Raw genomic sequence first — 26808 nt, forward strand, 5'->3', positions numbered from 1 at the left:
AAGATTGTATTGAAGGTAGAGGTTTTATGTGAAAAAGCAATCTATATTTTAGGGCCAAGATAAGAAAGTAAATGCTGGAATATTGTTAAGTTATGTACTGGAAGACGGATATTTTGATGGGTGTGTGTAGGATAGCTATGATGCAGTTATTGAAGATACAGTGGTGCCTCACAATAACGGACACTTCAAGGTTTAGTTTGTATTCTAAATACTGATAATTTTGGGTAAATATAGTATGCAACTCTATAAGATTGTGATTTCTTAATGTGGCTCCGACACTGAAAAGTTTGGCCACCTCTGCTCTATATCATAAGACTGCTATGATCTTTTCAAGTACTGTTTTTTCTCACTACCTTCATGATAACAACTATACATCACACAACTCTCACAATAACACTATTACAAAAGATCATTTTGAGACGGAGGTATAAAGATGGACCTGACAAGTAATAATTACTTCACAGTATGGGGAGGGTACCAGATATGTCCCCAGGTCGGACAGCTCTCTCGTTGGCGACCCAAAATGTCTAAATACCTCCCTCAACTATTAAGCTCTGCTTTCTCAAAGCCATTTTCTGAAGATGATAAGCAAGAGAAAACATTAATTTTTAAGATAAACTAATCTATTGGTACCATAAAAAAATGATAAAAATAAAATAATTACCATATTTGACGACATATAGGACGCACTGGCATATAAGACACACCCCCATTTTAGCAGGTCAGATTCAGGAAAAAAAAGTTTTTCATGTATTTAAGCATATATTCTTGATAGCAGTCTCACAGCACATTACAGGCATGCAAAGCATGCCTGTAATGTGCTGTCTTTATGTCAACCTCAAGTTCTGGCCAATGTGGGGCTGGACAACGAAGGTTATGGTTACCTTTCTTTGCACTCTTCAGTTGTTGTTCTTGCTGTTGCCAGACACGTATAATTTTTTCTAATTACAGGAGTCCTCCCTTAATGTGTGGGAAAGAGATCGAGAAAATGTGCGCTTATATCGAAAATGCACTGATCGAATAATAGAACCCAATGTTATAAATAAGATTGGGACCAGGACCCTGAGACCCCTCCATAACTGCCCCAAAAATGTTCATTCCTGAAACATAAAACATTATTATTCCACACACAACAGAGCTCCTACTTACATACAGTGGCTGCACAGTGAACTTGCAGGGGAAGTTGTGGGTCATGAGCTGCCTTCACAGTATTATCCCTAGCACGAGGTGATGTCGGCTGCACTGCTTTCTTTATGGCATCTTTACATTCCACCATGTTACACACTGTGGACTCATTAGCAGAGTAAAATCTGCTTACTTCATGGAGCTTCTCACCTGCCTTAATGGCTATGATGTCTAGTTTCTCTTGAAGCAAAAATATTTTACATTCCTTGATAATCTTGCTGTCCTTCACTATACCTGTAACACCATTAAAATATAATTTCTTCATTCATTTTAATTTACTTTATTGGTTTTGGAAGATATAAATAATCTTTAGCAAATATATTTTGTTCACCAATGAAAGTTTCTTCTGCCAAGTTTGCATAAAGTTAAAAATTTTGCGCATTGTATGAGTGACAGAAACAAAGTGAGGGTGCACATAAAGCTGGAAACACATTAACCAAGGTGCACACTAAAAAAGGACCTCTGTACATTATACACTTCACAGTATTTTTTTGTCTTAGCTACAAGAGAAGTATAAGCATTTATTAAAATATGAGAAAATGAGATTTCTTTATTTCTTTAAAAAAAATGGCTTTATTTCTATTCAAAGTCACACAAAAATCCTGGAAAATAGGTAGTGCAACTTTGCTTAGTCTGACTTTTTCAAAATGTTTACAACTTTTGACTTTGCAACTTTGAAATTCGTGGTGAGGCAAAGTTGCAACTCTGTGTCGAAGTGCTGAGCTCAGGGAATGATCAAAGCTCGCACATTTCTCTAGAGAAGCACATTGTAAAACTCCCACTCATAATTGTATATCTTTGTACAGTACTTAAATGCTACAAAACATTCATCCTCAGTGTTTATGCTAACAGTATTTAAAGGATCTGTTGATACACACTTGACAGAACACAGGGATTTATGTTTTATCTAGCAGATCCCCAAGCAGGTCAGGCAAGTATAATTTATGCTGATAGGATATTGTGATGGCCAAGACTGTGCAGGAAAAAAAAAAAAAAAAAAAAAAAAGGCATGCCAACTTTTACAAAACACCCAACATATTTGAGGATATAAAGTTTGTTGTGCAGTTATAAAACTCTTGTCTTTATATGTGTTGTGGTTGACTACAAAAATATATCAGTAAAGAAGAACCAGGTTGTGAAAGGGTGGATTTCCAAAAGAAGAAAGTGACAACTCATGAAAGTCATTGGGAGACCGGGTGTAAAACAGACAACCTTCACCAGTGTTTTGCTAAGATTTGCCATCAAAAACATACAGGTATGTTAACTGTATAACTTAAATGAATAAAGTAAGATCATACAGGGAGGAAAAAAGCAATTGCCCTAAGGTGATGATACATCCCAGACCCGAGATGACGTGCATAGTATTTTGTTCGTTTGCCATATTTCATGCGCTCTTTATAATGGTGGCAGCAAAAAAATTTTCTTAATATTCCATTTATTGGTTTGATAATATACATACGAATCACAGATTTTTTTCTAGCTGACTGCCTTCTATGTGAAAAATCTAATTATCTGGTGAATTTGGCATTTTTTTCAGATCATAATTAATGTCAAAATTTCAATGGGAAAAATCTATTTGACATACAAACAAATTGAGTTACAATTCTGTCATGGAACAAATTTAACTCATTAAGTCGAGGTACCACTGTACATGATTTTAGATAACTAACTAACTAACTAAAAAAAAGTCAGTTGTCAACTGAAATTTCAACATTGGATCACGCATCAACCATTCCTATGTGTTGCTCTTTCAACCATCATTTCTAACTAAACAGAACTGGTTTGTCAAACTAATAACAACAAATGCAACTAAAAAATACAAATACAGTACTAATTTTCATTGAAACAAGATGAAAACAGAAAAACTCCAGTAGAATCATTAAATGGATTCGTCTTTCTTGTGACTTACCAGTCAACTTGGCACGATGCATGACTTGGATAGGGGAAGAAGGCAGTAAAAAGACCCATACTGCCTGCCACAATAAGGACTGCCACAACCAGCACCACACAGCAACACTTGCAGCAACCTAAAAATTATTGGGGAAAATGAAAATAATTAAATACATGGTTAAAAAAGATAAATAAATAAAAATAACTTAACAACTACTAATCCAACTCTTGAAAAATATCTACCTTACATATTCCAATAAGCTTGGAGATAAATGAATGTTTTGAATTTTTTAAGGGAAGCACAGACCAAACCTGACCTAACCTAATCTTGAACACCCACAGGGAAAATAATTTAGCCCAACCTAACCAAATCTAATTGAAGGGCATGGACAGTCCCACAAAGACACTCACCTTAACCCATTGGTTTTCAAACTGTGGTCTGTAGATCCCCAGTGTTCTAAGAACACCTTTCAAGGGTTCCATGGCAAAAATTTATACATGTTTGACAAAAGCTAACTTTACTTTATCAGTATGAACAGGATTGCATAAACAGAAATTATGTGATGTGAGAACTACATTATCAAAAAAGTGTCAAGAAGTGGCTCAGTGTAGAGAGGGAATGGGTACTACCTTGACATTTATTCAACATTGTTAGGTTTGTTAGGCAGAGGGCTTACCAAAACTCTACCCCCATGGTAAATATGTTATGCATACTGTGTTGTGATAAATTGTCATACAGACTGGTTTGGAGCAGTGATTGTAAAGCTCAACCCCCCAAAATATACATGCAAAATAAAAATCAAGATTAAACTGCATTAGGGGTAAATAAATCTTTAAATACCTTCATCAGCATTCTAAGCCTATATCTGGGATCAGGAATCCAAAGCAAGCAACTTTTATCTATTCTCTTCTTTTTTTCACTATCTCCTTTATGATCATGAATAATGTTGTTGTCACTCATCACCGTCATATGGCAGTGAGTCAGGGCTCCAACTGATCAGCTGATATTTATAGACATGCATCACAGCCTCATTTTTACAAAAATTAGTTTTTAAAGTAATAGCAATACCAGCAATAAAATAATGATACATGCAGTTAGGGAAGATAGAGGTACTGATGGTAAGCTAGGTTAGTAAGCGTAAGGGAGAAGATAAGGCTACAGAAAGTCTCAACTTCACATATTAGATGCAGGGCAATTTTTAGAGCCAAAATTTTGGGAAAAAGGTGTGTCCTATATGCCATCAAATACGGTATATTAAAGCTTTAGTTCATATATTCTTGGTAAGACAAATTTTCATTATTAATGTGGAACTCATGAAATACAAGGGGACATGTCATGAAATAAAAAAAAAAATGCAGAAGAGACATTAAGAAATACAGTTTTCCAAACAGAAGCATAAAAATATGAAACAAGTTGGATGAAAAGGTGGTTCAACCAAGAAATATTCATGATTTTAAGGCTAAACTGGATGACTAGAGATATGGAGACAGGACAGCACCAGCATAGCTCTTTTCCTGTAAGACACAGCTACGTAAATACAAATAGGTAAATACAAGATCACATAGTAAAAAACTGAGGAAGGGAAGATGTCTGAGAGATGTTAAAAAATATAGTTTCCCGCAAAGATGTGTTGAGACTTGGAAAAGTTTGAGAGAAGTGGTGTCAGCAATGAGTGTGCATAGTTTTAAAGAAAAATTCCATAAATGTAGATATGGAGACAAGTGTAAAGCCCAGTCCCTGTAAAACTACAACTAGGTAAATACACACACACACAGAGCAGAGTTATAAAGCAAAAAGAGGATTGTGAAATACTGCAGGAAGACTTAAACAAGATCTGGAAATGGAGTAAAAAATGGGAGATGGAATTCAATGTGGACATGGAAATAGGAAAGAGTGAAAGATGACCAGTGGGAATCTATACGATGGGAGATGGAGTAGAACTAGAAAAAGTAAAAAAGGAAAAGGACTTGGGAGTCACAGTGGAAGAAAACAATCAACCGGTAAGCCATATTGATAGAATTTTCAGAGACATAATTTGCTAAGGAACATTGGATTAGCATTTCACTATTCACTATATGGACAAAGAAATGATGAAGAAATTGATAAGTACTAAAATAAGACCTAGATTGGAATATGCAGTTGTGTGGACCCCCCTTAAAAAGAAACACATAAGGAAATTGGAGAGACTGCAAAAAATGGCTACAAGAATGGTTCCAGAATTTAAAGGGATAACATATGAGGAGAGACTAAAAGCTATGGATCTACCAACCCTGGAACAGAGAAGAGAGGGGATCTGATAAAGTTTATAAATTGATTAACAGAATGGATCAAGTGGATAATGAGAAACTAATCCTGAGAGAAGAATATGACATTAGAAGCACAAGATCGCATAGTAAGAAACTGAGGAAGGGAAGATGTCTGAGAGATGTTAAAAAATTTAGTTTCCCGCAGAGATGTGTTGAGACTTGGAACAGTTTGAGGGAGGAAATGGTGTCAGCAAAGAGTGTAGATAGTTTTAACCCTTAAACTGCGCAATTATGATTTTAGGACAGCTGCAGGGTGCGCAAAAAATAGCAAAAAATCAACTTGCTTGAAAACTATCTTTGATCTTATGAAACTCAAAGGAGACAGACAAGTAGAGCACTGAAAAGTGAAACAAAAAATGAAAAAAATTACATTGTGTGGCAGTGATGGCTGGCTGAAGTTCTTTGGGAAGTGGGGGCCAGTGACAGGTGAGCCAGGAGGGTGGCAAAGAGATCATACTGCACTTCCCAATCATGTTTGATTTTTTCTCCCTTTATCCGAAACTATTTATAGTTTGCAGCAAGGTGTTATTCAGTATTGTTTCAGTGTGTGATACTCAGTGAAACAAAGTACAGCACACATTGGTTCTTGACATTCTTCAGTGCGCTCGTGACCTTGAGAGGCAGGAGGGTGTTTACGGCATCTCTTGGGCTTTCTCACAGTACCAGAAGTTGATTACTGTAAATAATCTACATCATCAGGGCCTAGTGCAAGCTTTCTTTTTACTATCTCCTCCTTTTTACGACATCTTCTGCCTCCCCCATGGCCAAGAATGTGGGAGCCAGGAGGCTGGCCAGCATTGGAAGATGATCATGAATTACCGTCTTCCATGACTGCCTAAGGCTGACTGAGATAATAATGCCTATATGAAGCCGCTTGAAGCGAAAGAGGGATGATGTTGTCACATGATGTTCATTGGATTTTACGGTGGCTGTGCAGGAACTTTTGAAATACAGCTTAGAAAACCTGTCATCTTAAGATGACTAGCGCAGTTGGTCACATAGTATCTTAAGATGTCTGGCGCAGTTTACGGGTTAAAGAAAAATTGGATACGTGTAGATATGGAGACGGGGCCACACGAGCATAAAGCCCAGGCCCTGTAAAACTACAACTAGGTAAATACAATTAGGTAAATAAACACACACACACACACACACACACACACACACACACACACACAAGGAAAAATGATGAACGGTCTGAAGAAGAAAGAGAAAAGTTTTTTTTGGAGAGTTATAGGAGAGAGAGTCAGAAAGTGGTATGTGGAAAGAAGGAATGCGGAGGAACCCCTAGAGGGAGCAGTGGGTGGACCGTAATGTATACTAATATAGATGGGATACTGTCAAGTAGATTGGAATTGCAAGACTATATGATGGTGGAGAAGCCTGACATAGTGTGTTTGACTGAGACAAAATTACATGAAAAAACAAAGGTAAATTTGGATAATAAATATAATATATGGAGAAAGGATAGAGAGTAAAGGTGGAGGAGGAGTTATGATTATGACGAAGAAAGAAAGAAATGTGGATAAGGTTTGGTATGGGAAGAACAACGCAGAAGTGATAAGCATAAGGATAAAAAGTGATGGAAAAGAATTAATAATCATGGTGACCTATGTACCTCCTAAAACAAATTCTTGGACATTAAGGAATACGACAATATGATCAAGGATACTTTACAGAGTTTGGAAAGTGTATTATCTGGAAAAAGAAAGGTGATACTAGTAGGAGATTTTAATTGTAAGGAGGTGGATTGGGAAAATCTAGTAAGTGGTGTTGGAGAGGAAGCATGGGAGAGAGATTTCTTAATCTAATGATGGAAAATATGATGGAACAGAGGGTGAAGGAAAATACTAGATATAGAGGAGATGATGAACCGGCTAGACTGGATTTGGTGTTAACAAGAGAAGTGTACCTATGTGGAGATATACAATACAAATGTCCTTTGGGAAAGAGTGATCATGTGGTTATGGAAATGCAGATAGCAACAACACAGCGAAGGAAAGACGAGACATACAGGAGTGGTAGATTGAATTATAGAAAGATGGACACAGAAAGTTTGAAAAATTATTTCAGAAAATTAGATTGGGAGATGTTACAAATCAGAGAAGTGCAAAAAAATATGAGATTTTTATGAAATATTATAAAGAAGGAGTTATGAAATTTGTACCAAAGTATAAACCGAGAGAGGAAGGAAGAAAGGATTGGTTTAATGCAACTTGTGTTAAGGCTAAGGAAAAGAGATGTGGCTTGGAAAAGATGGAAAAGAGCAGGAATATACTAAATAAGGAGAATTATAGAGTGGCGAGAAATGAGTATGTGAGGGTAAGGAGGGAGGAAGAAAGAAAATTTGAAAAAGATATTGTAGACAAGAGTAAGGAACATCCAAAATTGTTTTACAGGTTCATAAATGGTAAACTTAAAATGAGACAGTCCATTGAAAGATTAAAAGGAGAGCAAGGGATAGTAGATGACCCTAAGAATATTGCAGAATTGCTAAATAATAGGTTTCAGCAAGTATTTACTAAAGAAACAATGTTTGTAAAGCCTCAGAATGTAGAAGGAAATGTGCACATGGATGACATTAAGATACCTAAAAGGAGTTATATAAAATGTTGGAGGAACTTAAAGATGATAAAGCGATGGGACCAGATGAAGTTTCAGGAAAATTATTGAAGGAATGTAGAGAAGAATTGATTGATCCATTATATGATATTATAAGGTGCTCATTAGAAACAGGGAAGTACCAGTAGAGTGGAAAAGAGCTGAAGTGGTGCCCATTTATAAGGGAGGCAGTAAGGAAGAGCCTCTTAACTATAGACCTGTGTCTCTAACAAGTGTGGTCGGTAAGATTTGTGAGAGGGTGATAAAGAAATATTGGATACGGTTCCTGGAGGATCATAAGTTATTATCGGATCATCAATTTGGCTTTAGGAAAGGGAGGTCATGTGTAACAAATCTACTGAGCTTTTATTCAAGAGTGGTTGACAAAATACAAGAGAGAGAGGATGGATGGACTGTGTATATTTGGATTTAAAGAAAGCTTTTGACAAGGTACCTCACATGAGACTGCTATGGAAATTAGAGATTTATGGAGGACTGAAAGGAAAAGTGTTAAAGTGGATGGAAAACTACTTGAGATGGAGGAGATGAGAACGGTAATAAGGGATGCAAAGTCGGACTGGTTGGTGGTGGAGAGTGGAGTCCCACAAGGTTCAGTGCTGGCACCAATACTTTTCCTTGTATATATTAATGACATGCCAGAGGGAGTAAACAGTTATATTAATTTGTTTGCGGATGATGCGAAGTTGTGTAGGTGTGTGAAGAGTGAAGAAGATTGTGAAATTTTACAGGCAGATCTAGATAAGATTTGGGAGTAGAGCAAGAGGTGGGAAATGGAATTTAATCTGAGCAAAAGTCATGTGATGGAGATGGGAAGAGTGGAAGACGGCCAAGAGGGTCATATAAGATGGGTGAAGAAGTAGTGTTGATGTCAGATGGCATCAAATCAGAGCGCCCATAAGCTGATATTTATAAAGATGTGTCACAGATTCATAGCTTAGATTGCTTTTAATTTTTCTGATAATTCATTTTTACAGTAATAACACTGGTAATGACAATAATATCAGCAATAAAATATTGATGCATGCACTTAGGGTAGGTAAAAGTACTGATAGGAATATAAGTGTGAGTGTCATGGAGGTAGGTCTCAACTTTGTATATTAGGGGCAGGGTGATTTCTTTCTAGCCAAAATTTTGAGAAACTGGTGCATCCTATATGCCATCAAATACAGTACCTCTTTGTGGACAAGTAGGAGCTAAGGTGGATAGGTAGATTAGGGAAATATGTGAAGAACTATTTCTCAATAAAAGTATGGAGAGAAACTCAACTATCATGTGACATCATAACCTAGGAGTTTTTTTAATGATGGGTGCGTGATAGCATGGATACATTCCTGAAGTGATCACATAATGTGTAAATTGCACAAAACAAACATATACCGGCAACCCCAGTTTTTCCAAACACCATTCATGTTTGTTTGCTTAACCTCCTCCCAGGAATCAGCAATGTTCTTAACGGCATCAAGGATGTTGTAGGGTTTCCAAAAGTTTTTTAGGGTCAAATTCTTTTTGGTTTCAGTTGCCTGTAAAGCCATAGCAATTGTCCTTTGGAGGTAGTAGGCCTTGAACGAAGCTATCACTCCTTGGTCCATAGGCTGTAACAGGGCCATGGTATTAGGTGGAAGGTAAACCACCTTGACATTAGGGTTAAAGTCTCCCAGGTGGGCAGGGTGTCCAGGGGCATTGTCCAGCACTAGCAACACCTTAAAAGGGATACCCTTGGAGGCCAAATACCACTCCACACTTGGCACAAAATAGTTGATGAACCAGTCCTGAAACACCACAAGTGTCACCCATGCCTTCTTATTTGCCTTCCAAATGACTGGTAGCTGACTCTTCCGAATGCCCTTGAGTACCCATGGATTTTCAGCCTGATACACAAGCAAGGGCTTCAGTTTGAAGTCGCCAGCAGCATTTCCCCCAAAAAGTAAAGTTAGCCTGTCCTTGCTGGCTTTATGACCTGGTGCTGACTTCTCCTTGGTGATGTAAGTGCAGTCAGGCATACGCTTCCAAAATAAGCCTGTCTCATCCACATTGAACACTTGATGAGCAGAATAACCCCCCTCACGTAATTATCTAAGCCAATGCTTTAGGAAATTCACTTGCTGCTTTCTCATCACCACTAGCAGCTTCACCTTGCACTTTAAGGTTATGGTAATTGGCTCGAGCCTTAAATCGCATAAACCAACCCCTACTAGCCACAAACTCTTCACTTTCACTTACTTCCCCCTTTTCTTCTTTCAGTGCCTCAAACAATCTTTTCGCCTTCTCCTGAATCACCATAAGGCTCACTGGAATACGCCGTTGATTTTGTTCTTCCAACCAAAGCACCAATAATCTTTCCATCTCAATAATTAGACCACTACGCTGCTTGGTTATCACTGTCACTTTCATAGGAGCAGATCCTTTCACATGTTCCATAATGCGCTCTTTATCTTTGATGATGGTAGCCACAGTGGAGCGACTAAAAAAGCGACCGGCCAATGTTTGTTGGTGTTTCTCCCTTTTGTGATCTCTTTATAATGTCCACTTTAACTTCCATGGTGATGGCCTTTCTCTTCTTTGATGCACTACCATCAGAAGAGTCTGCCTTACGCTTGGGAGCCATAACCAAGAGAGAGAGAGAGAGAGAGAGAGAGAGAGAGAGAGAGAGAGAGAGAGAGAGAGAGAGAGAGAGAGAGAGAGAGAGAGAGAGAGAGAGAGAGAGAGAGAGAGAGAGAGACGATGCTAACAACCAAAATGGCATATGTACAGAGACTTGAGATGCCGTCTTCCTCGCCCTACAACCACAACAAAGCGTATTCTTCTGCCGTGTACCCGAAACTAGTTCGTGTTTGTTTACGTTGCTTACGATGCTAAACCACGTAAGACGGAATGATGCCTAATATTATTTTTAATGTTTTTATGGGCGCGTTCGTAACCACAAAACGTCATAAGTCATGACCGTCGTAACCTGAGGACTACCTGTATGTATATATATATATATATATATATATATATATATATATATATATATATATATATATATATATATATATATATATATATATATATATATATATATATATATATATATATATATATATATATATATATATATATATATATATATATATATATATATATATATATATATATATATATATATATATATATATATATATATATATATATATATATATATATATATATATATATATATATATATATATATATATATATATATATATATATATATATATATATATATATATATATATATATATATATATATATATATATATATATATATATATATATATATATATATATATATATATATATATATATATATATATATATATATATATATATATATATATATATATATATATATATATATATATATATATATATATATATATATATATATATATATATATATATATATATATATATATATATATATATATATATATATATATATATATATATATATATATATATATATATATATATATATATATATATATATATATATATATATATATATATATATATATATATATATATATATATATATATATATATATATATATATATATATATATATATATATATATATATATATATATATATATATATATATATATATATATATATATATATATATATATATATATATATATATATATATATATATATATATATATATATATATATATATATATATATATATATATATATATATATATATATATATATATATATATATATATATATATATATATATATATATATATATATATATATATATATATATATATATATATATATATATATATATATATATATATATATATATATATATATATATATATATATATATATATATATATATATATATATATATATATATATATATATATATATATATATATATATATATATATATATATATATATATATATATATATATATATATATATATATATATATATATATATATATATATATATATATATATATATATATATATATATATATATATATATATATATATATATATATATATATATATATATATATATATATATATATATATATATATATATATATATATATATATATATATATATATATATATATATATATATATATATATATATATATATATATATATATATATATATATATATATATATATATATATATATATATATATATATATATATATATATATATATATATATATATATATATATATATATATATATATATATATATATATATATATATATACAGGCTACCCCCGCTTAACGAAGGGGTTACGTTCCTAAAAAACACTTCAAGCGAAACTTCGTTAAGGGAACCAATTATAACAAGTTTAACCCTTGATTTGAACTTCCATTGAGAGTAAGCAAAGCAAGAGTGCATCATAGTACAGTGAAAGGTTTAATGAAAGTAAAAATTATGAAGTTAAACATTTAGGTAGTTTAATTTAAGTCATTATAATGTACACTAATGTATGTATGTACGTAACTTTATAATGTTGATGATCTTAACTTTATGAAGGGAGGGAGAGTGAAACGGGAAAGACACTAACCAGCAACCTGTGGAATGTAAACAAAGTGCGCATCATGGTACCGCATACAAAACTTATGTACCACATTTCCACAAGGCTTTCCATTTTATCCATTGTAGAGTCACAAGTTCAGGTGGTTCTTTAGCTTTCAAGGAAGATGCTGTCTCACCAGCCTTCTTAATAGAGTCTGCTGACTTGAAAATAGTGGACAGTAGATGGAGTCAAGATGGTGGCGAGCAATGTTATTAGTTTTCTGGCCTCTCTCTTGTCTGTGAATAATACCCAGCTTTACTTCAAGAGTAAGACACTTCCTGGTCTTCTTAGGAACGTTAGGCCACATTGCAGGGCGTTTAGGTGGTAAGTTGAACTAGGGAAGATGAGCTGCTGGTGACGCTGTTATGTTTTGACTGGGGAGTGAGTGGTGCACGTGTTCTTGATCTTGATCTTGATGCTACATGTGATGCAAAATTTCTTCTGAGTCAGGCCTTTGTATCGGCAGTGCCTGTGTTGTCCATGACAGGCTTAATCTTGATCTTTATTCTACAGGTGTCTTAGGACTTCTCCTGAGGCAGGCCTTAGTACCAGCAGCTCCTGGTGTATTTAAAAGCTGTCAGCTTGCATGATACGGTGGGGCTTTCAAATTTGGAAAAAATTACCTGGATAAAACTTCGTTAAAGCGAGTTTGATGTTCGTTAAACGAGCAGATGGTAGTAAAATGAAACCTTCGTTGTAGTGAAATTTCGTTGTGTGAACCTTCGTTAAATGGGGGTTATCTGTATATAAATGGAAAAATGACAAACAGAGAGATCATCACTAAGTTAATTAATTAAAGGAAATAGGACATATGTAGCAACAGAAGAAATGAGTTAACTTATGAACGAGAGCTTTAGATCAGTATGTAATGAAGAGGGAGATTCCATACAACCTAACAACCAAGCAGCACAAGAAGAATTAAGAAAAATTGTGTTTTATGTTGCCATCTTGCTACATAAAAGTACTTCCTAATATCCTCCATTTATAATTTTTGTTACATTTATCTCTTTAAGTTTTACTCTCATTCATCCTTTCTCTTGTTTTCTTTCTTATTTATTATCCTCTTCCTCTATTTGTTACCATTTTTTTTCTATCTACTGTTTTATTGCCATTTCCTCCTATTCTCTTATTCCTTATCATATTCTCATTACCATTTCCTCCTATTCCCTTATTCATTATCATCCTCATTACTATTTCCTCTTATTCCCTTATTCGTTATCCTCTTCCCTTGTTCATTATCCATTTCCTTTCTATCCACTGTTTTGTATTATCATTTCCTCCTATTTCCTTATTCATAATCATATTTTCATTCCCATTTCCTCCTATTTCACTACTCGTAATCCATTTTTTCGGAAAATCTTTCTAATATGTCCGTGTCACTTACAATAATGGAATTCACATATTTTGTAGAGGACTATGTTGGCTTGTAGTAAACACAAAAGTTTTGGTGGGGCCGTGTCTATGGTGGCTATAAATGGGACGGAAAGGTTTCTATACCGCACAGAATCTAAGTCCCACGGAGCTCCATCACACTCGGAAATGAGCAGTACACTGACTTGCATTTGTTTCTAGCTGGGGTTTGTGGGTAACTGGTGAATAGGATTGTGTCTATAGTTCTTTTGTCCAATGACGTGCCACCACCTCTTAACACCACGAGCTGCGCCAATGGGAATTTGCTATGTGTATTTGTAGGTGGGGCACAGCTGGGCAGACAGGTGCACAGAGACATCTGTGTGCACAGTGCAGCCATGACCACCAGTGACATTAGTTGTAAAGGTTGCGAATTTGATTACTGGGAAATCATCGCTCCTGCGATGCAAGTCAGCGTACATTGGAGATGAGGACCAGCCAGGATCTTCATCCTTTCGTTAAGGTATTGTGAGGAGGGGTATTGGTAGAGGTAGGGCATATTGTGTGAAGCTATAAGAGAACCAGTGTGGGGGGAGGGAAGCTGCCCCAAAGTAAGGATACATTAGGTTAGGATTATGTTAGTGTTGTAGGGGGGGATCCGGGTTAGGTTAGGTTAGGTTTATGTTAGGGTTAGGTTAGTGTTGTAGGGGGGTTGTGTTATGTAAAACTTCCCTATATTTAGGGATATTTTTTAACATTTGGGGAAATTTACCTAGATTTTTCAGTCCATATATCACTCAAATATGCCTCCTCCCCTAAAACCCCCAATTCCCCACAGGCCCCCAAGCTTGCTGGGACTGAGGAGGGATAATTTAAGGAAAAATTATTCTTGAATTTTTTGTTTTCAAATTTTCCTTGAAAACGGCGGTTTTTGTCCTTAGATTTTTTCGACCCCCCTTATTTCGCCTATTTTGGCTTCCCCCACCAAAACATCAAGGCCCCCAAGCTTGTTGGAGGGGTTAGGGGAGGGTGTGGGTAGAGAATAGGGGGACGGATGTATTGTATAGAATTACCCATTTTTCTTTTTGTCACTTGTGTTGTTCCTATCTATCCTGTTTATTATCGTTTCCTCCATTTATTATCCATTTTTCTTTATATCCTGTTTTAATCCCCACTTCCTCCATTTATTATCTCTCTCTTTCCCTTGTTAACCAATAGCGTGGTTTCACATATGTGACGTCAAATCAGCTGGGTGGAGGAGCTGCAAAGGGGCTAGCCAGAAAAAAGAGTGGGCGGGATGTATTCTTTAAGAGAGTGCCCACACAATTAGGCCTACAGCATCTCAATAACTTCCAACACGTTCTATAGTATCACCTAAATGACATGCAGACTTTAATAAGGCACACCACGCTAGAAGTCTGATGCCACTTACCCATCCCGGGCCAGATAAGAAAGGAGGAAATTTGTGCTAATGGTCAGACAAAGGGTGCACTTCCTCCCTTATTACACATTTCCTGTCTCCCTCAAGGGTCTACTATTCTGGAAGGGAAGAGGGAGGAAGGACCATGATATAACTAATTCTTACCCATAGCTGAACGTTGAACAGCTGAATGTCCTTAAACGAACACGTGAAAACAAAAACCCGAACTATGAGTCAAACAGCTGATGTGTTTATTAGCGTCACCGCGCATCTGGCACCATAACAAACACAGAGGTTGGAGCTGGGAGGCAGTTTCGAACAGTTCATTGTGCAATATGTGCGAAAAAACCCAAATCTTGCAATAAATAAAGAAAATTATATACTAGCTAAGTACAGTATGAAAACATTTGGGTTGAGTGCAAAGATAGTTGGTACGAGATACCGGTATATGTATGTGGATACAAGAACTGAAATTACTGAATATATATACACACTGAGTAGTTTTTTTTTTTTTTTTTTTGAGAGAACGCCAACCATTGGTAACACATTGTTAAAAAAAAAAAGGCCCACTTGTTGCTGATTTTCTAAAACATAAGAAGGGTTATCTAAAATTAGGGAGCAAATGTCTTGACACCTCTCTCTTAAAAAAGTCGTAGGAAGACGGAAATACAGAAGCAGGCAGGGAGTTCCAGAGTTTAGTCAGTTTACCAGTGAAAGGTATGAAAGATTGAGAATACTGGTTAACTCTTGCGTTAGAGACTTGGGCAGAAAAGGGATGAGAGGAAGAAGAAAGCCTTGTGCAGCGAGGCCGCAGAAGGGAGGCATGCAGTAAGCGAGATCAGTAGAACAGTTACCATGAAAATAGCGATAAAAGATAGAAAGAATTCAATGCAACATTTCGGTGGTGAGAAAGAGGCTGAAGACAGTCAGTCAGGTGAGGGTAGTTGGTGAGACGAAAAGCTTTTGATTCTACCTTATCTAATAAAACTGTGTGAATGGAACCCCTCAAACATGCGAAGAGTACTCCATACAGGGGTGGACAAGGCCCTTGTACAGAGTTAGCAGTTGGAGGGGCGGAGACGCCGCAGAGCGCCTAACTTCACAGAAGCTGTTTTAGCAAGATATCAGATGTGTAGTTTATATATCTGCCCGGAATTATGCCAGGTCTGTTCTTCAAAATTAACTTGCCAAATACTCCTTCATAAATAGAAAACGTAAAAATCTTTCAAACTCAAACTCCCCCGAAGATTTCTGGCATCTTGCCAAAAACACCAACAACTTTACTTCTTCATCTTTCCCTCCTTTATTTCATTCTGATGACACCACTGCCATCTCTTCTGTCTCTGAAGCTGAACTCTTCTCTCAAACCTTTGCTAACAACTCCACCTTGGATGATTATGGGCTTGCAACTCCCTCCTCTCTTCCCCCTGATTATTCCATGTCTTCAATCAAAATTCTTCGTAGTGATGTTTTCCATGCCCTCGCTGACCTAAACCCTTGGAAGGCTTATGGACCTGATGATCTCCCTCCTATTGTTCTAAAAAAACTGTGCTTCCGTGCTTGCACCTTGCCTGGCCAAACTCATTCAACTTTGTCAACTTCTACCTTTCCTTCTTGCTGGAAACTTGCCCGTTTCTAAAAAGGGTGACTGTTTTAATCCCTCTAACTGCCGCCCTATAGATTCAATCTCTTGCTTATCTAAAGTTTTTTAATCTATTCTGAATAGGAAAATTCTTAAACATCTGACACTTCACAATCTATATGATCGCCAGGTGATCTTTTGGCTTTCCTTACTGAGTCTTGGTCATCCTCATTTAGAGATTTCTGTGAAACTTTTGCTGTTGTATTAGACATATCGAAAGCTTTTGATAGTGTCTGGCATAAAGCTTTTATTTCCAAACTGCCCTCCTACTGTTTCTTTCCTTCTTTCTGCAACTTTATCTCGTCTCCTTTCTGACCGTTCTATTGCTGGTGTGGTAGACGGCCATTGTTTTCCTGAATCTATTAATAGTGGTGTTCTTCAGGGTTCTGTCCTTTCACCCACTCTCTTTCAATTGTTCATTAATGATCTTAACTAAACTTCTTGTCCTATCCACTCCTACGCTGATGATATCACCTCACATCTTTCCACATCCTTTCAGAAAGCCAACAGATCACGCAGGAACGTCACAGAACGTCTGCCTTCTGATCTTTCTAAGATTTCCGATTGGGGTAGAGAATATCTACTACTAGTTTTCAATGCCTCAAAAACTCAATTCCTCCATCTATTAACTCGACACAACCTTCCAGACAACTATCACCTTTTCTTCAATGACACTCATGCAGCTGTCCCCATCTTCTATACTGAAAATCCTCGGTCGGTCCTTTACTCATAACCTTAACTGAATCTTCACAGCTTCTATGAAGTTAGGCGCTCTGCGGCGTCTCCACCCCTCTAACTGCTAACTCTGTACAAGGGCCTAATCCACCCCTGTATGGAGTACTCTTCGCATGTAATAATAACAACAACAAAAACAATAATAACAATGATAATAATAATGATGATGATGATGATAACAATAATAATAATAATAATAATTATAATAATAATAATAATAATAATATAACAATAATAATAATAATAATAATAATAATAATAATAATAATGATAATAATAATAATAATAATAATAATAATAATAATAATAATAATAACAATAATAATAACAATAACAATAATAATAATAATATTATTAATAATAATAATAATAATACAAGAAAAAAACATTGTGGAGTGAACACGAAGATTATAGTGATTAGATTTAGAATATGCTGTAGATAAGGATTTATTTGTTAATCGTTACTGTATTAAAATAATAAATAAATAAACAGTAGAGAGTGAATTAAAAAAACGTGATCAGATTTTATTTGATTTGATAAGTTTATTGTTGAAAAAAAAGTACAACAAAGGAGATGGGAGGAGCCTGCCACCCATCCCCCAAACAAATGTTCATAGAAAACTAATGTATTGCAGTACAAAAATAAATAACCTTAAGTATATTTACATTATTTACAAAGGTGGAGCAAAAAGTGGGAAATCCTTGAGGATGGCAGGGATGATGTCATTGTTGAAGAACCAGCTTATCATTGGTGGCAGGTCCCAGTTCCCCTGTGGGCGGAAATGCACCAGCAAGGGACACTCCATGACATAGTGGGCAAGTGTGTGCCCTGCAGGACTGTGACACGGCTTACAGGCCATAAAAACAAGGGTATCAAAGCCTTTGACAAAAACAAGGGCATCACAAATAATTCCACAATACAACATAAACATCGAAGAATACTTACCTGTCACACAATGCTACAAATGCTACAAATACACTCACCGCACGAACCAGTGCAAAGAAACCGAACAATCGTGCTCTAAGTGTGCAGCTCAGGGCCACGATTACAGAAACTGCCAGGTAACAACACTCAAATGCATTAATTGCGATGGCGAACACACAGCCGTGTCGTTCAAATGCCTAATAAAACGAGAGCAGCAGAAACAACAAAACTCCTTTACACCCGCCACACAGACAGTCTCTTATGCCAAAGCCACCACATCAGCCACCCCAGCCACACTAGCCACTCCAACACCCGCACAAACACCACAAAAAAATAACGCTGAAAAACTCCTACTCGCAGACATAATCATTAAATATTCAATCCAAACCTCTTTTGGTGACCTGAAGAAACAAACAGAAACAATGAACTCACTCCTACAACTAAACGGCTGCCCTACAATATCCTTCCCACAACAATACATTCAAAACAACCAACAACACTACCAAGAAAAACATGCTGAACAGGAGACACAAGCTCCTCCAGCCCCCACACTCCTACCACAGGAATCATCCTCCTCTGGTGACATTAGCCCTGCTCTCGCTCTTCCTGAGGAAACACCTGGGGAACCGCAACCCCAGATGCCCTCACCACCCAAACCTGGTTCCACCACCGTAACCAACACCGCCACCACCACCACAAAAAAAAAAAAAAAAACCCACAACAACGACACAAAGCGACACCTCCTCACTCCACCCCAACCTTCTCCTCCTGCTACACGTACCGCGTTAAGGGGAAGAAAAACATATAAAAGATGATAACAATCATTCAATTAAACTGTCGCGGCTTCTGGAATAACAGACACCTTATTTCAGAAGTCATTCGCTCTATCGATCCAGACATTGTTCTCCTCAACGACACTGGTCTTCCACGCAATCCCATCAAACTCTACGGCTACAACACACGCTACACGGTAGGAACGGCCCATGACGGCGTAGCTATCATGGTCAAAAGCACCATAAAACACCTACACATAACTGACTGGCCGTCAGAACACTTCCTCGCAACAAAAATCCACACACAACATGGGCAATTCCTAGTTGCCACCACATACTGCAGACCAGACACTGGGCTCCCTCTCAATAGTTTAACAAATCTTTTTAACAACACACACATTCCAGTCTACATTCTAGCAGACTTTAACGCTAAACACACAGCCTTCCACCACAACAAAAATAACAGACATGGACAAGAACTCGTACAACTCACACAAATCAAACGTCTCCGCTTCCTTGGCCCAGATTTCCCTACCTGTTTCTCCCACCGGGAGCTGGCAGACCCGACCTTATCCTTTCCAACCGCCAATCCTTACCCTTCCATCACCACATCTCCCACGGACCACTCTGCGGCTCCGACCACGTTCCCCTCATCCTTAAAATATCCTCCAACCCCATATCTGTTCCTTCCCCCATGCCTCGACTACGGCTCCACAGACTGGGAAAATTTCAAGGAAACGCTGGCAGAAATACATCAAACACCACACCTCGAGGGCCTACCACACACACACATAGACAGGGCCCTTGAGCGACTTCACAACGACATTATAACATCAGCCAACAGACATATCCCCCGAAAACACCACAAGATCCACATAGACTTCAGACCCTCCATCAGAACACAAAGACTGCAAACATGCTACAAAACACGCTTTCTTCAAAACATTCATAACCACATACCCATACACAGAGACCTACACATCCTCCGAAGACACATCATCAACAGCTTGCTGGATGACCACGGCGCTCACTGGAGAGCTATAGTCTCCCGTTTGGACGGATCCCGCTGCCGCAATCCCGGTCAGTTCTGGCGCATGGTGCACAGGCTGAGGGGATGCCAGCGGGAGAGATTCGAGTATCTCCTAGTGGACGGTGTGCGCATCTCGGACCCAGCCCAGGTAGCCGACATATTCAAAAGACACTGGCAAGATATCTTCCACCATCACCCTCTCCCTGCCCACGGGCCCAGCGTCGCCCACATTAACAACATCACAACACACGTACAGCAACACTTAGAAAACACACTATCTCACAACACAACACAGTTAACACGCTTAGACCCCCATCACTATCTCACAACACCCTTTGAGGAGGAGGATGTCTCCAAGATGCTCAGGTACACCCCAAAACGCGCCCCCGGCCCAACAGGCATAACCTGGCCAATGATTAAAAACCTTCCCCCAGAGATCATAACCAGCATCACAAAATCTTCAATGCCTCCCTCTCCTCCGGGTATTTCCCAAAGCCATTCAAAATTTCAAATATAACACTCATCCCGAAGCCCGGCAAAGATCTACATCTCCTTGAAAATTATCGTCCCATAAGCTTGTTGGAAATACTCGGAAAAACCTTCGAGCGGTTAATCAATCAGAGACTAAGAACACACCTCGAAAGTAACGAAATGCTGGCCCCCCAGCAATTTGGCTTTCGAAGTAATGCCTCAACTGAGGATGCCCTGAATAGTATCATCACATATTTAGATGCAAACTCGCTCTATTTTAGATCTGCTCTAGTGACAAAAGACGTCAAAAAAGCTTTTGACACAGTTTGGCACACAGGATTGAAATACAAAATCTGCAATAACTTCAACCTGCCCCCATTAACCCAAAAAATCCTGTGCAATTTCTTAGAAGAGCGAGAAACTAGAATCCGCCACCAGAACGTCTTCTCCACTTTCTTCTCCCCCCAGGCCGGAGTCCCACAAGGCTCCGTACTCTCCCCCACCCTCTACAACATGTATACCGCCGACTTGCCCCGCCCCACTTACAACGACTCACTAACAATCCAATATGCAGACGATGTAACGCAATTGGCGCGCGCCAGGTCGTTAGATCGTCTTACAGACAAAATTCAAGAAGAGTTAACGACAACAAGCTTATGGGAGTTAAAATGGCGCATCAACTCTCATCCCGAAAAATCCAAGGTGACATATTTCAATATCAAATCTAATCCCCTCCCCCCTCCGCCAAATCTCACTCTATAAAGACTTTCCAAATCCTGTACCCATCCCAATCAGCAGTAACAACACTGTCCTTGGCCTCACCATCGACAAACACCTTAGGTTTCACATCCATATAAACCAAAAAGTCGGCATTGCGTCAAGGGCCCTGAGCAACTTGGAACGTTTTCGCGACAGTACCACAAAGACGAAACTTCACCTCTATAAAGCTCTTATTCTTCCCCTACTAACATACTGCCCCCTGTCTCTGTCTCTAACAGCCCCTTCCAACCTTCAAAAACTACAAAGGGTCCAGAACCGGGCAATTTGTTTCGCTCTTGGAACGAAATGGTTCGACTTCCGGACATCTTTATCTCTCCACGAGGAGTCCAGCATCCCGCCACTAAACATCACACTCCACAACAGAATAGACAAACAACTAAGTACATTTTCAGACAGACACACAGACATATACAACTTCTTGAAAAACCTTCCCCCAGCATACAGACATCTTCCCCACACCACCCTCCTCGACCCTCCAGACGAACCTCCTAACCCCATCTACAAATAACGGACTCCTTCTTCTCATCTTTCTCTAGCCTTTTCTCCCAATTATAACAAACATTTTACCTGAGGCGTGTGGGGGTCAGCTGCTGCGCCATCCGACCGACGATATACCCTTGCGATCCCTGTATCCTCGGGTAAACGGGGAATCGAGTCCCTTATTCGTCTCTCGTTATGGCGGCGGCGGCCCCCATCTTCCTCTTCCACCTCCCTCCTTTCATTATCTCCCATTCTCTACTAACCTTCCTCTTCCGGCGTGTGGAGGTGAGCCGGCGTGCCATCCGACCGATGATATACCCTTGCGATCCCGGTATCCTCGGGTAAACGGGGAATCGAGTCCCTTATTCATCTCTCGTTCGGCAACGACAGCAAACCTCATTCCGCCCATCTTTTTCTACACTCTTCCTCCCAGTCTTTTATCTCTTCATCCCTATTAACACACCTTTTTCTGCGGCGTGTGGGGGTCAGCTATCGTGCCACCCGACCGATGATATACCCTTGCGATCCCGGTATCCTCGGGTAAACGGGGAATCGAGTCCCCTATTCATCACTCGCTCTGGCGGCGGCAGCAGACCCCACTCCGCCCTTATCTCTTTCCCTTCTCACTTCTCCCTAACCTAACTACTCCAGGTGTCAGAGCGGCATCACCCCTTCTCCCACTAACCGCCGTCCCCCCACCAAATTTGCCATTTTAATCGTTCTTTTCATCTCCACAGCAGGCTGATAACTCCAGGACGTACCAGAACATCAGGATCTCCAGCACGAGCCAGCAAGCAAAGGAGATGGCAGACACCACCAGCTTCACTCATCACATTCATCTATTTACAAATAAAAGTTGCACATCCCCGTCTCACCAACCTCGCAAATAAAGTTATACCATTATCCCCCAACCCCAAATCATTTCACCAAATCTACTACTATCCGTGGTTCGGAACCCACGTAAAACTGTAGGTCCCTCCGCTATACGGATGTACTTCTCACTCCATCCTCTCTATTTGTCATCCTTTTTCCTTCTACTGCACCATATTCAATTTTCCTCCTTCACGGTGTTTTTTGGTTGCTAAGGGACTCCAGTATTTTGCCGCCATTTCCGTAGAGGTGCGGGGCCCTCGTTCGCTGCATGGGCGGTCCGGCGCTTGCGTGTGCTTGGTGTTGGTGCGGTTTCCTTGTCTCCACCTGACCCGGCCCTCAAGATTCAAGAAAAAAAAAAAAAGTAGAGTTATACTTTACTAAAAATCATCTTGCGCCTGGGTCAAGCCCCAGTGACTTTATTCTCCTACTAAAGCTCCCTTCTTATCACCCACCTATTCTTCCCCTATCCCCACTTCCCCCCTCCGCCTTTTCTATCTATATTCGATTCTGAAAAAAAAAAAGTTTGTAATGCTCTTACGTTAATATTCATTTATTTTGTCCTGACCGTTGAGAGGGAACGAAAAGTGGTGGAGTGAGCAGACCATTATTATTAATACAGGGTTCCCAGTGATGGTACGAAAGTACCATTTTGATACTTTTTGTTAGTAGCGGTACTTTTTTACGACGTTATGTCAAACTGGTACGAAATTGTCAGTGAGGAAAAATTTGGATACCTTTTGCCAATTTAGTAAGAAAAATTATACATTTTCGTCTCACAGATGCATCCAGGGGAACGTGAAAAACAAGGAGCGGTTTTCATCCTCCAAAAGAATATATGTACAATGCTTTCAGTATTCGTGGGAATCTCGCGCATCTCAGACAGCTACCTAATACCTAGCGGCTAGCATCTTGACGGTGAACAGCAAGTAGCGAGTAGCGACTGCTGAGTAGCGACTCAAGACATGAGACGAAGACCTGCTTTGGATCCGGTCCCAGCTGTTAACATAACATAACATAACATAACATAAATAATAGGATAACAAAGGGCCACCAGGGCCCATCTAGGTTATCCTGTATCAGTCGCACAACGACCTCGTCATCAGTACTTAAAGATACACTTACAAGTACACAATACATTATATACTAATTCTAAATATTTGGCCCATTAACAGGGCTAAGTCCTGCAGCGAAATCCTCTACAATTTGTGGTCCCCATACATGGGAATCATGTCTTGTTTAACTATAGTAAATTTCTTATAAAAACTATCATGCAGCGCTATACATAATTATAAATCTAATAAATTTAAGTGCTTATCTAATGTTTTTAAACATTGTCAAACTAGTGCTATTTACAACCCTCTCTGGCAATGCATTCCAGAAGTCTACCACCCTATGACTAAAGAAATATTTTCTTATGTCTAACCTGCAGCCTTGCTTTCTAATCTTCCTGCCATGATTTCTAGTCCTACTTCCCTCCTCTAAGGTAAAGAAAGATCTCACATCTATGTAGTTTGTATCTGAGAACATTTTAAATAACTCTATCATATCCCCTCTTATACATCTCCTCTCAAATGAAAACATGTTTAATGCCTTTAATCTATCTCTATACTCCAGGCGCTTCAAAGCTGGTATCATCCTAGTTGCTCTTCTCTGAACTGCTTCTAACATGTTGATATCCTGCCTATAGTGGGGTGACCAGGCCTGTATGCAATACTCTAAATGGGGCCTAACATAGGAATTATATAAGCTACGCACCACTTCCTTACTAACATTTCTATTTATAAAACCCAGGATCCTATTTGCCCTATTTCTTGCTTCTAAACATTGCTTTGAAAATTTCATAGTCCTGTCTATCACTACTCCTAAATCCTTTCCTTCCTCTACTGCCTCTAGCCAACATCCCTCCATCTCATAGTTAAAGTTTGTGTTGTCTTTACCTAAATGCATAACCTGACACTTTTTAGAATTAAACTCCATCTGCCACCTGTCTGCCCATGCTATCAGCCTGTCCAGGTCTCGTTGTATTCTGTAATTGTCCTTTTCACCCTGTACTGCACATGCTATCTTAGTATCATCTGCAAACTTTGATACTTTGCTACTAATTCCTATATCTAAATCATTAATGTACACCAAGAAAAGAAGAGGTCCTAGCACTGATCCTTGGGGTACCCCACTAACCACTTCCTTCCACTCAGACATTGCCCCATTTAATACTACTCTCTGTTTCCTATCAGAAAGCCATTCACTAATCCAATCAACTAACCTACCCCCTATCCCATGTAGTCTCAATTTGTACACTACCTTATCAAACGCCTTGCTAAAATCTAGATATATAACATCTATGCTATTTCCATCATCTAACTCCTTGGTAATATATTCTAAGATATCGAGCAAATTTGTAAGACAGGACCTCCCTGATCTAAAGCCATGTTGGGTATCTCTAATTAATCTATTCTCATTTAAATGCTCCCAAATACTACCCTTAATGATTTTCTCTAGTATCTTACATACTATACTAGTTAAACTGTTGACCTAACCTGAAAGATGTTGCATCCCTTGACCTACAGACCGACTCACAGCCTCCTGGTACTGCGTGCTGGGCATGCGGGCGTGGGGAGGCACCTCCACAATGAGCAGGGCCAGAACCCCCAGTCTGGCATCAGGAAATACTTCTACTATATTGACCACCAGGGCATGGTAGGGATAACTCATTGCAGGCTACTTCTGTGTGTCTGTATTTCTCTGTTCTCTTACCACGACTGCTATTTTGCAAATTATTGTTCTTTGCCAGCTTCTTCGTACATTTTCTATATATCTAAAAATCTTTAATGCACGGTATGTATTAATTCATGTACCTTATTAGGCATTCATGGAGGATTAGGATCCTGCAGAGTATCACGTATTCTTCCACTGGTTCCCATTATAGACATACATGCCCAGCTTGAAGTATATTGACATATTCATTATTCTCATGCAATATCTATTTTTCTAATATTAGATTGTAATTTTGCAGCTGTTCCTGGATGATACAAGAATGAAGAATTTCACTTCCTGTTTTAAAGGTAAGCTTAGGTAGGTCTTTTTAAATTCATGATAGAAGTAGAAGTTAGTGATAATGTTGTACTTATAGAAAATTATTATCATTATTTATTTATTTACTGATTTATTTATTTATTTATTCATTTGTCAATGAGGATTATTTTTTATGCAAATTCCAATAATGTTTCCTACCATAGCTAATATAAACAATTATAGGCCATCACATTCTATGAAAGTAGATACAAGCTCCATTGATATTTTATATACTTACACCTAATGGTGAAATAAATGGATCATTTACCTAACTAGCTACATAAAACTGATAACATTCTATCAATAATATGTCACAGAGTCACATCATGTTCCTTATATGAGAATAGACATACTATGTTATTTATATTCATTACAGAAAAGAAATTCCTTCAATTCTTCTTCAGCCGCATGAAGTTTAATGAGACTGGCCGCTACCCTGAGTTTCCTTTTCTGTCTCTGTGTGGCTGTGAGAGGAACTACATCCGCTGTGATGACCTACCCCTTGTGTTCACCCACCTAGTGAGTGGTCTGGCTGAGGCTAGTCTTGTCTGAACTGATACCTATGTAATAGCAGCAATTATAGAACAATGAAAAGCTGATTTTCAAGTGTAAATGACTTACTATAATAATGAAGCTTAACTGAGTGTGTTGGTGGGATG

The 26808-nt window shown here is 38.1% G+C and overlaps 2 protein-coding genes across 3 annotated transcripts in view; one reads left to right on the top strand and one right to left on the bottom strand.

Moving 5' to 3' along the window:
- The window catches only part of LOC123516282, an 81629-nt gene extending 65968 nt beyond the window's left edge, over window positions 1-15661 (bottom strand). Inside the window, exons 1-2 of one of the 2 annotated variants that reach the window (XM_045275543.1) lie at window positions 15534-15661; window positions 3095-3212 (exon numbers count right to left, since the gene is read on the bottom strand). In XM_045275543.1, coding sequence (XP_045131478.1) covers window positions 3095-3212; window positions 15534-15537 — 122 coding nt within the window. In that variant the 5' untranslated portion in view covers window positions 15538-15661. Of the gene's footprint in view, window positions 1-3094; window positions 3213-15380; window positions 15455-15533 lie in introns of those variants that run through there. The other variant, XM_045275544.1, reaches the window with a different exon arrangement.
- Window positions 15662-22399: 6738 nt separating this feature from the next.
- Window positions 22400-26719, top strand: LOC123515883 (UPF0598 protein C8orf82 homolog). Its single transcript, XM_045274767.1, has 4 exons — window positions 22400-22545; window positions 25645-25774; window positions 26091-26139; window positions 26526-26719. The coding sequence occupies exons 1-4, from the start codon at window positions 22400-22402 to the stop codon at window positions 26699-26701; spliced, it is 501 nt and encodes a 166-aa protein (XP_045130702.1). The 3' UTR covers window positions 26702-26719.
- The last annotated feature ends 89 nt before the right edge of the window (window positions 26720-26808 follow it).

The sequence above is a fragment of the Portunus trituberculatus genome, chromosome 40 (assembly GCF_017591435.1).
Source record: "Portunus trituberculatus isolate SZX2019 chromosome 40, ASM1759143v1, whole genome shotgun sequence".
Lineage (NCBI taxonomy): Eukaryota > Metazoa > Arthropoda > Malacostraca > Decapoda > Portunidae > Portunus > Portunus trituberculatus.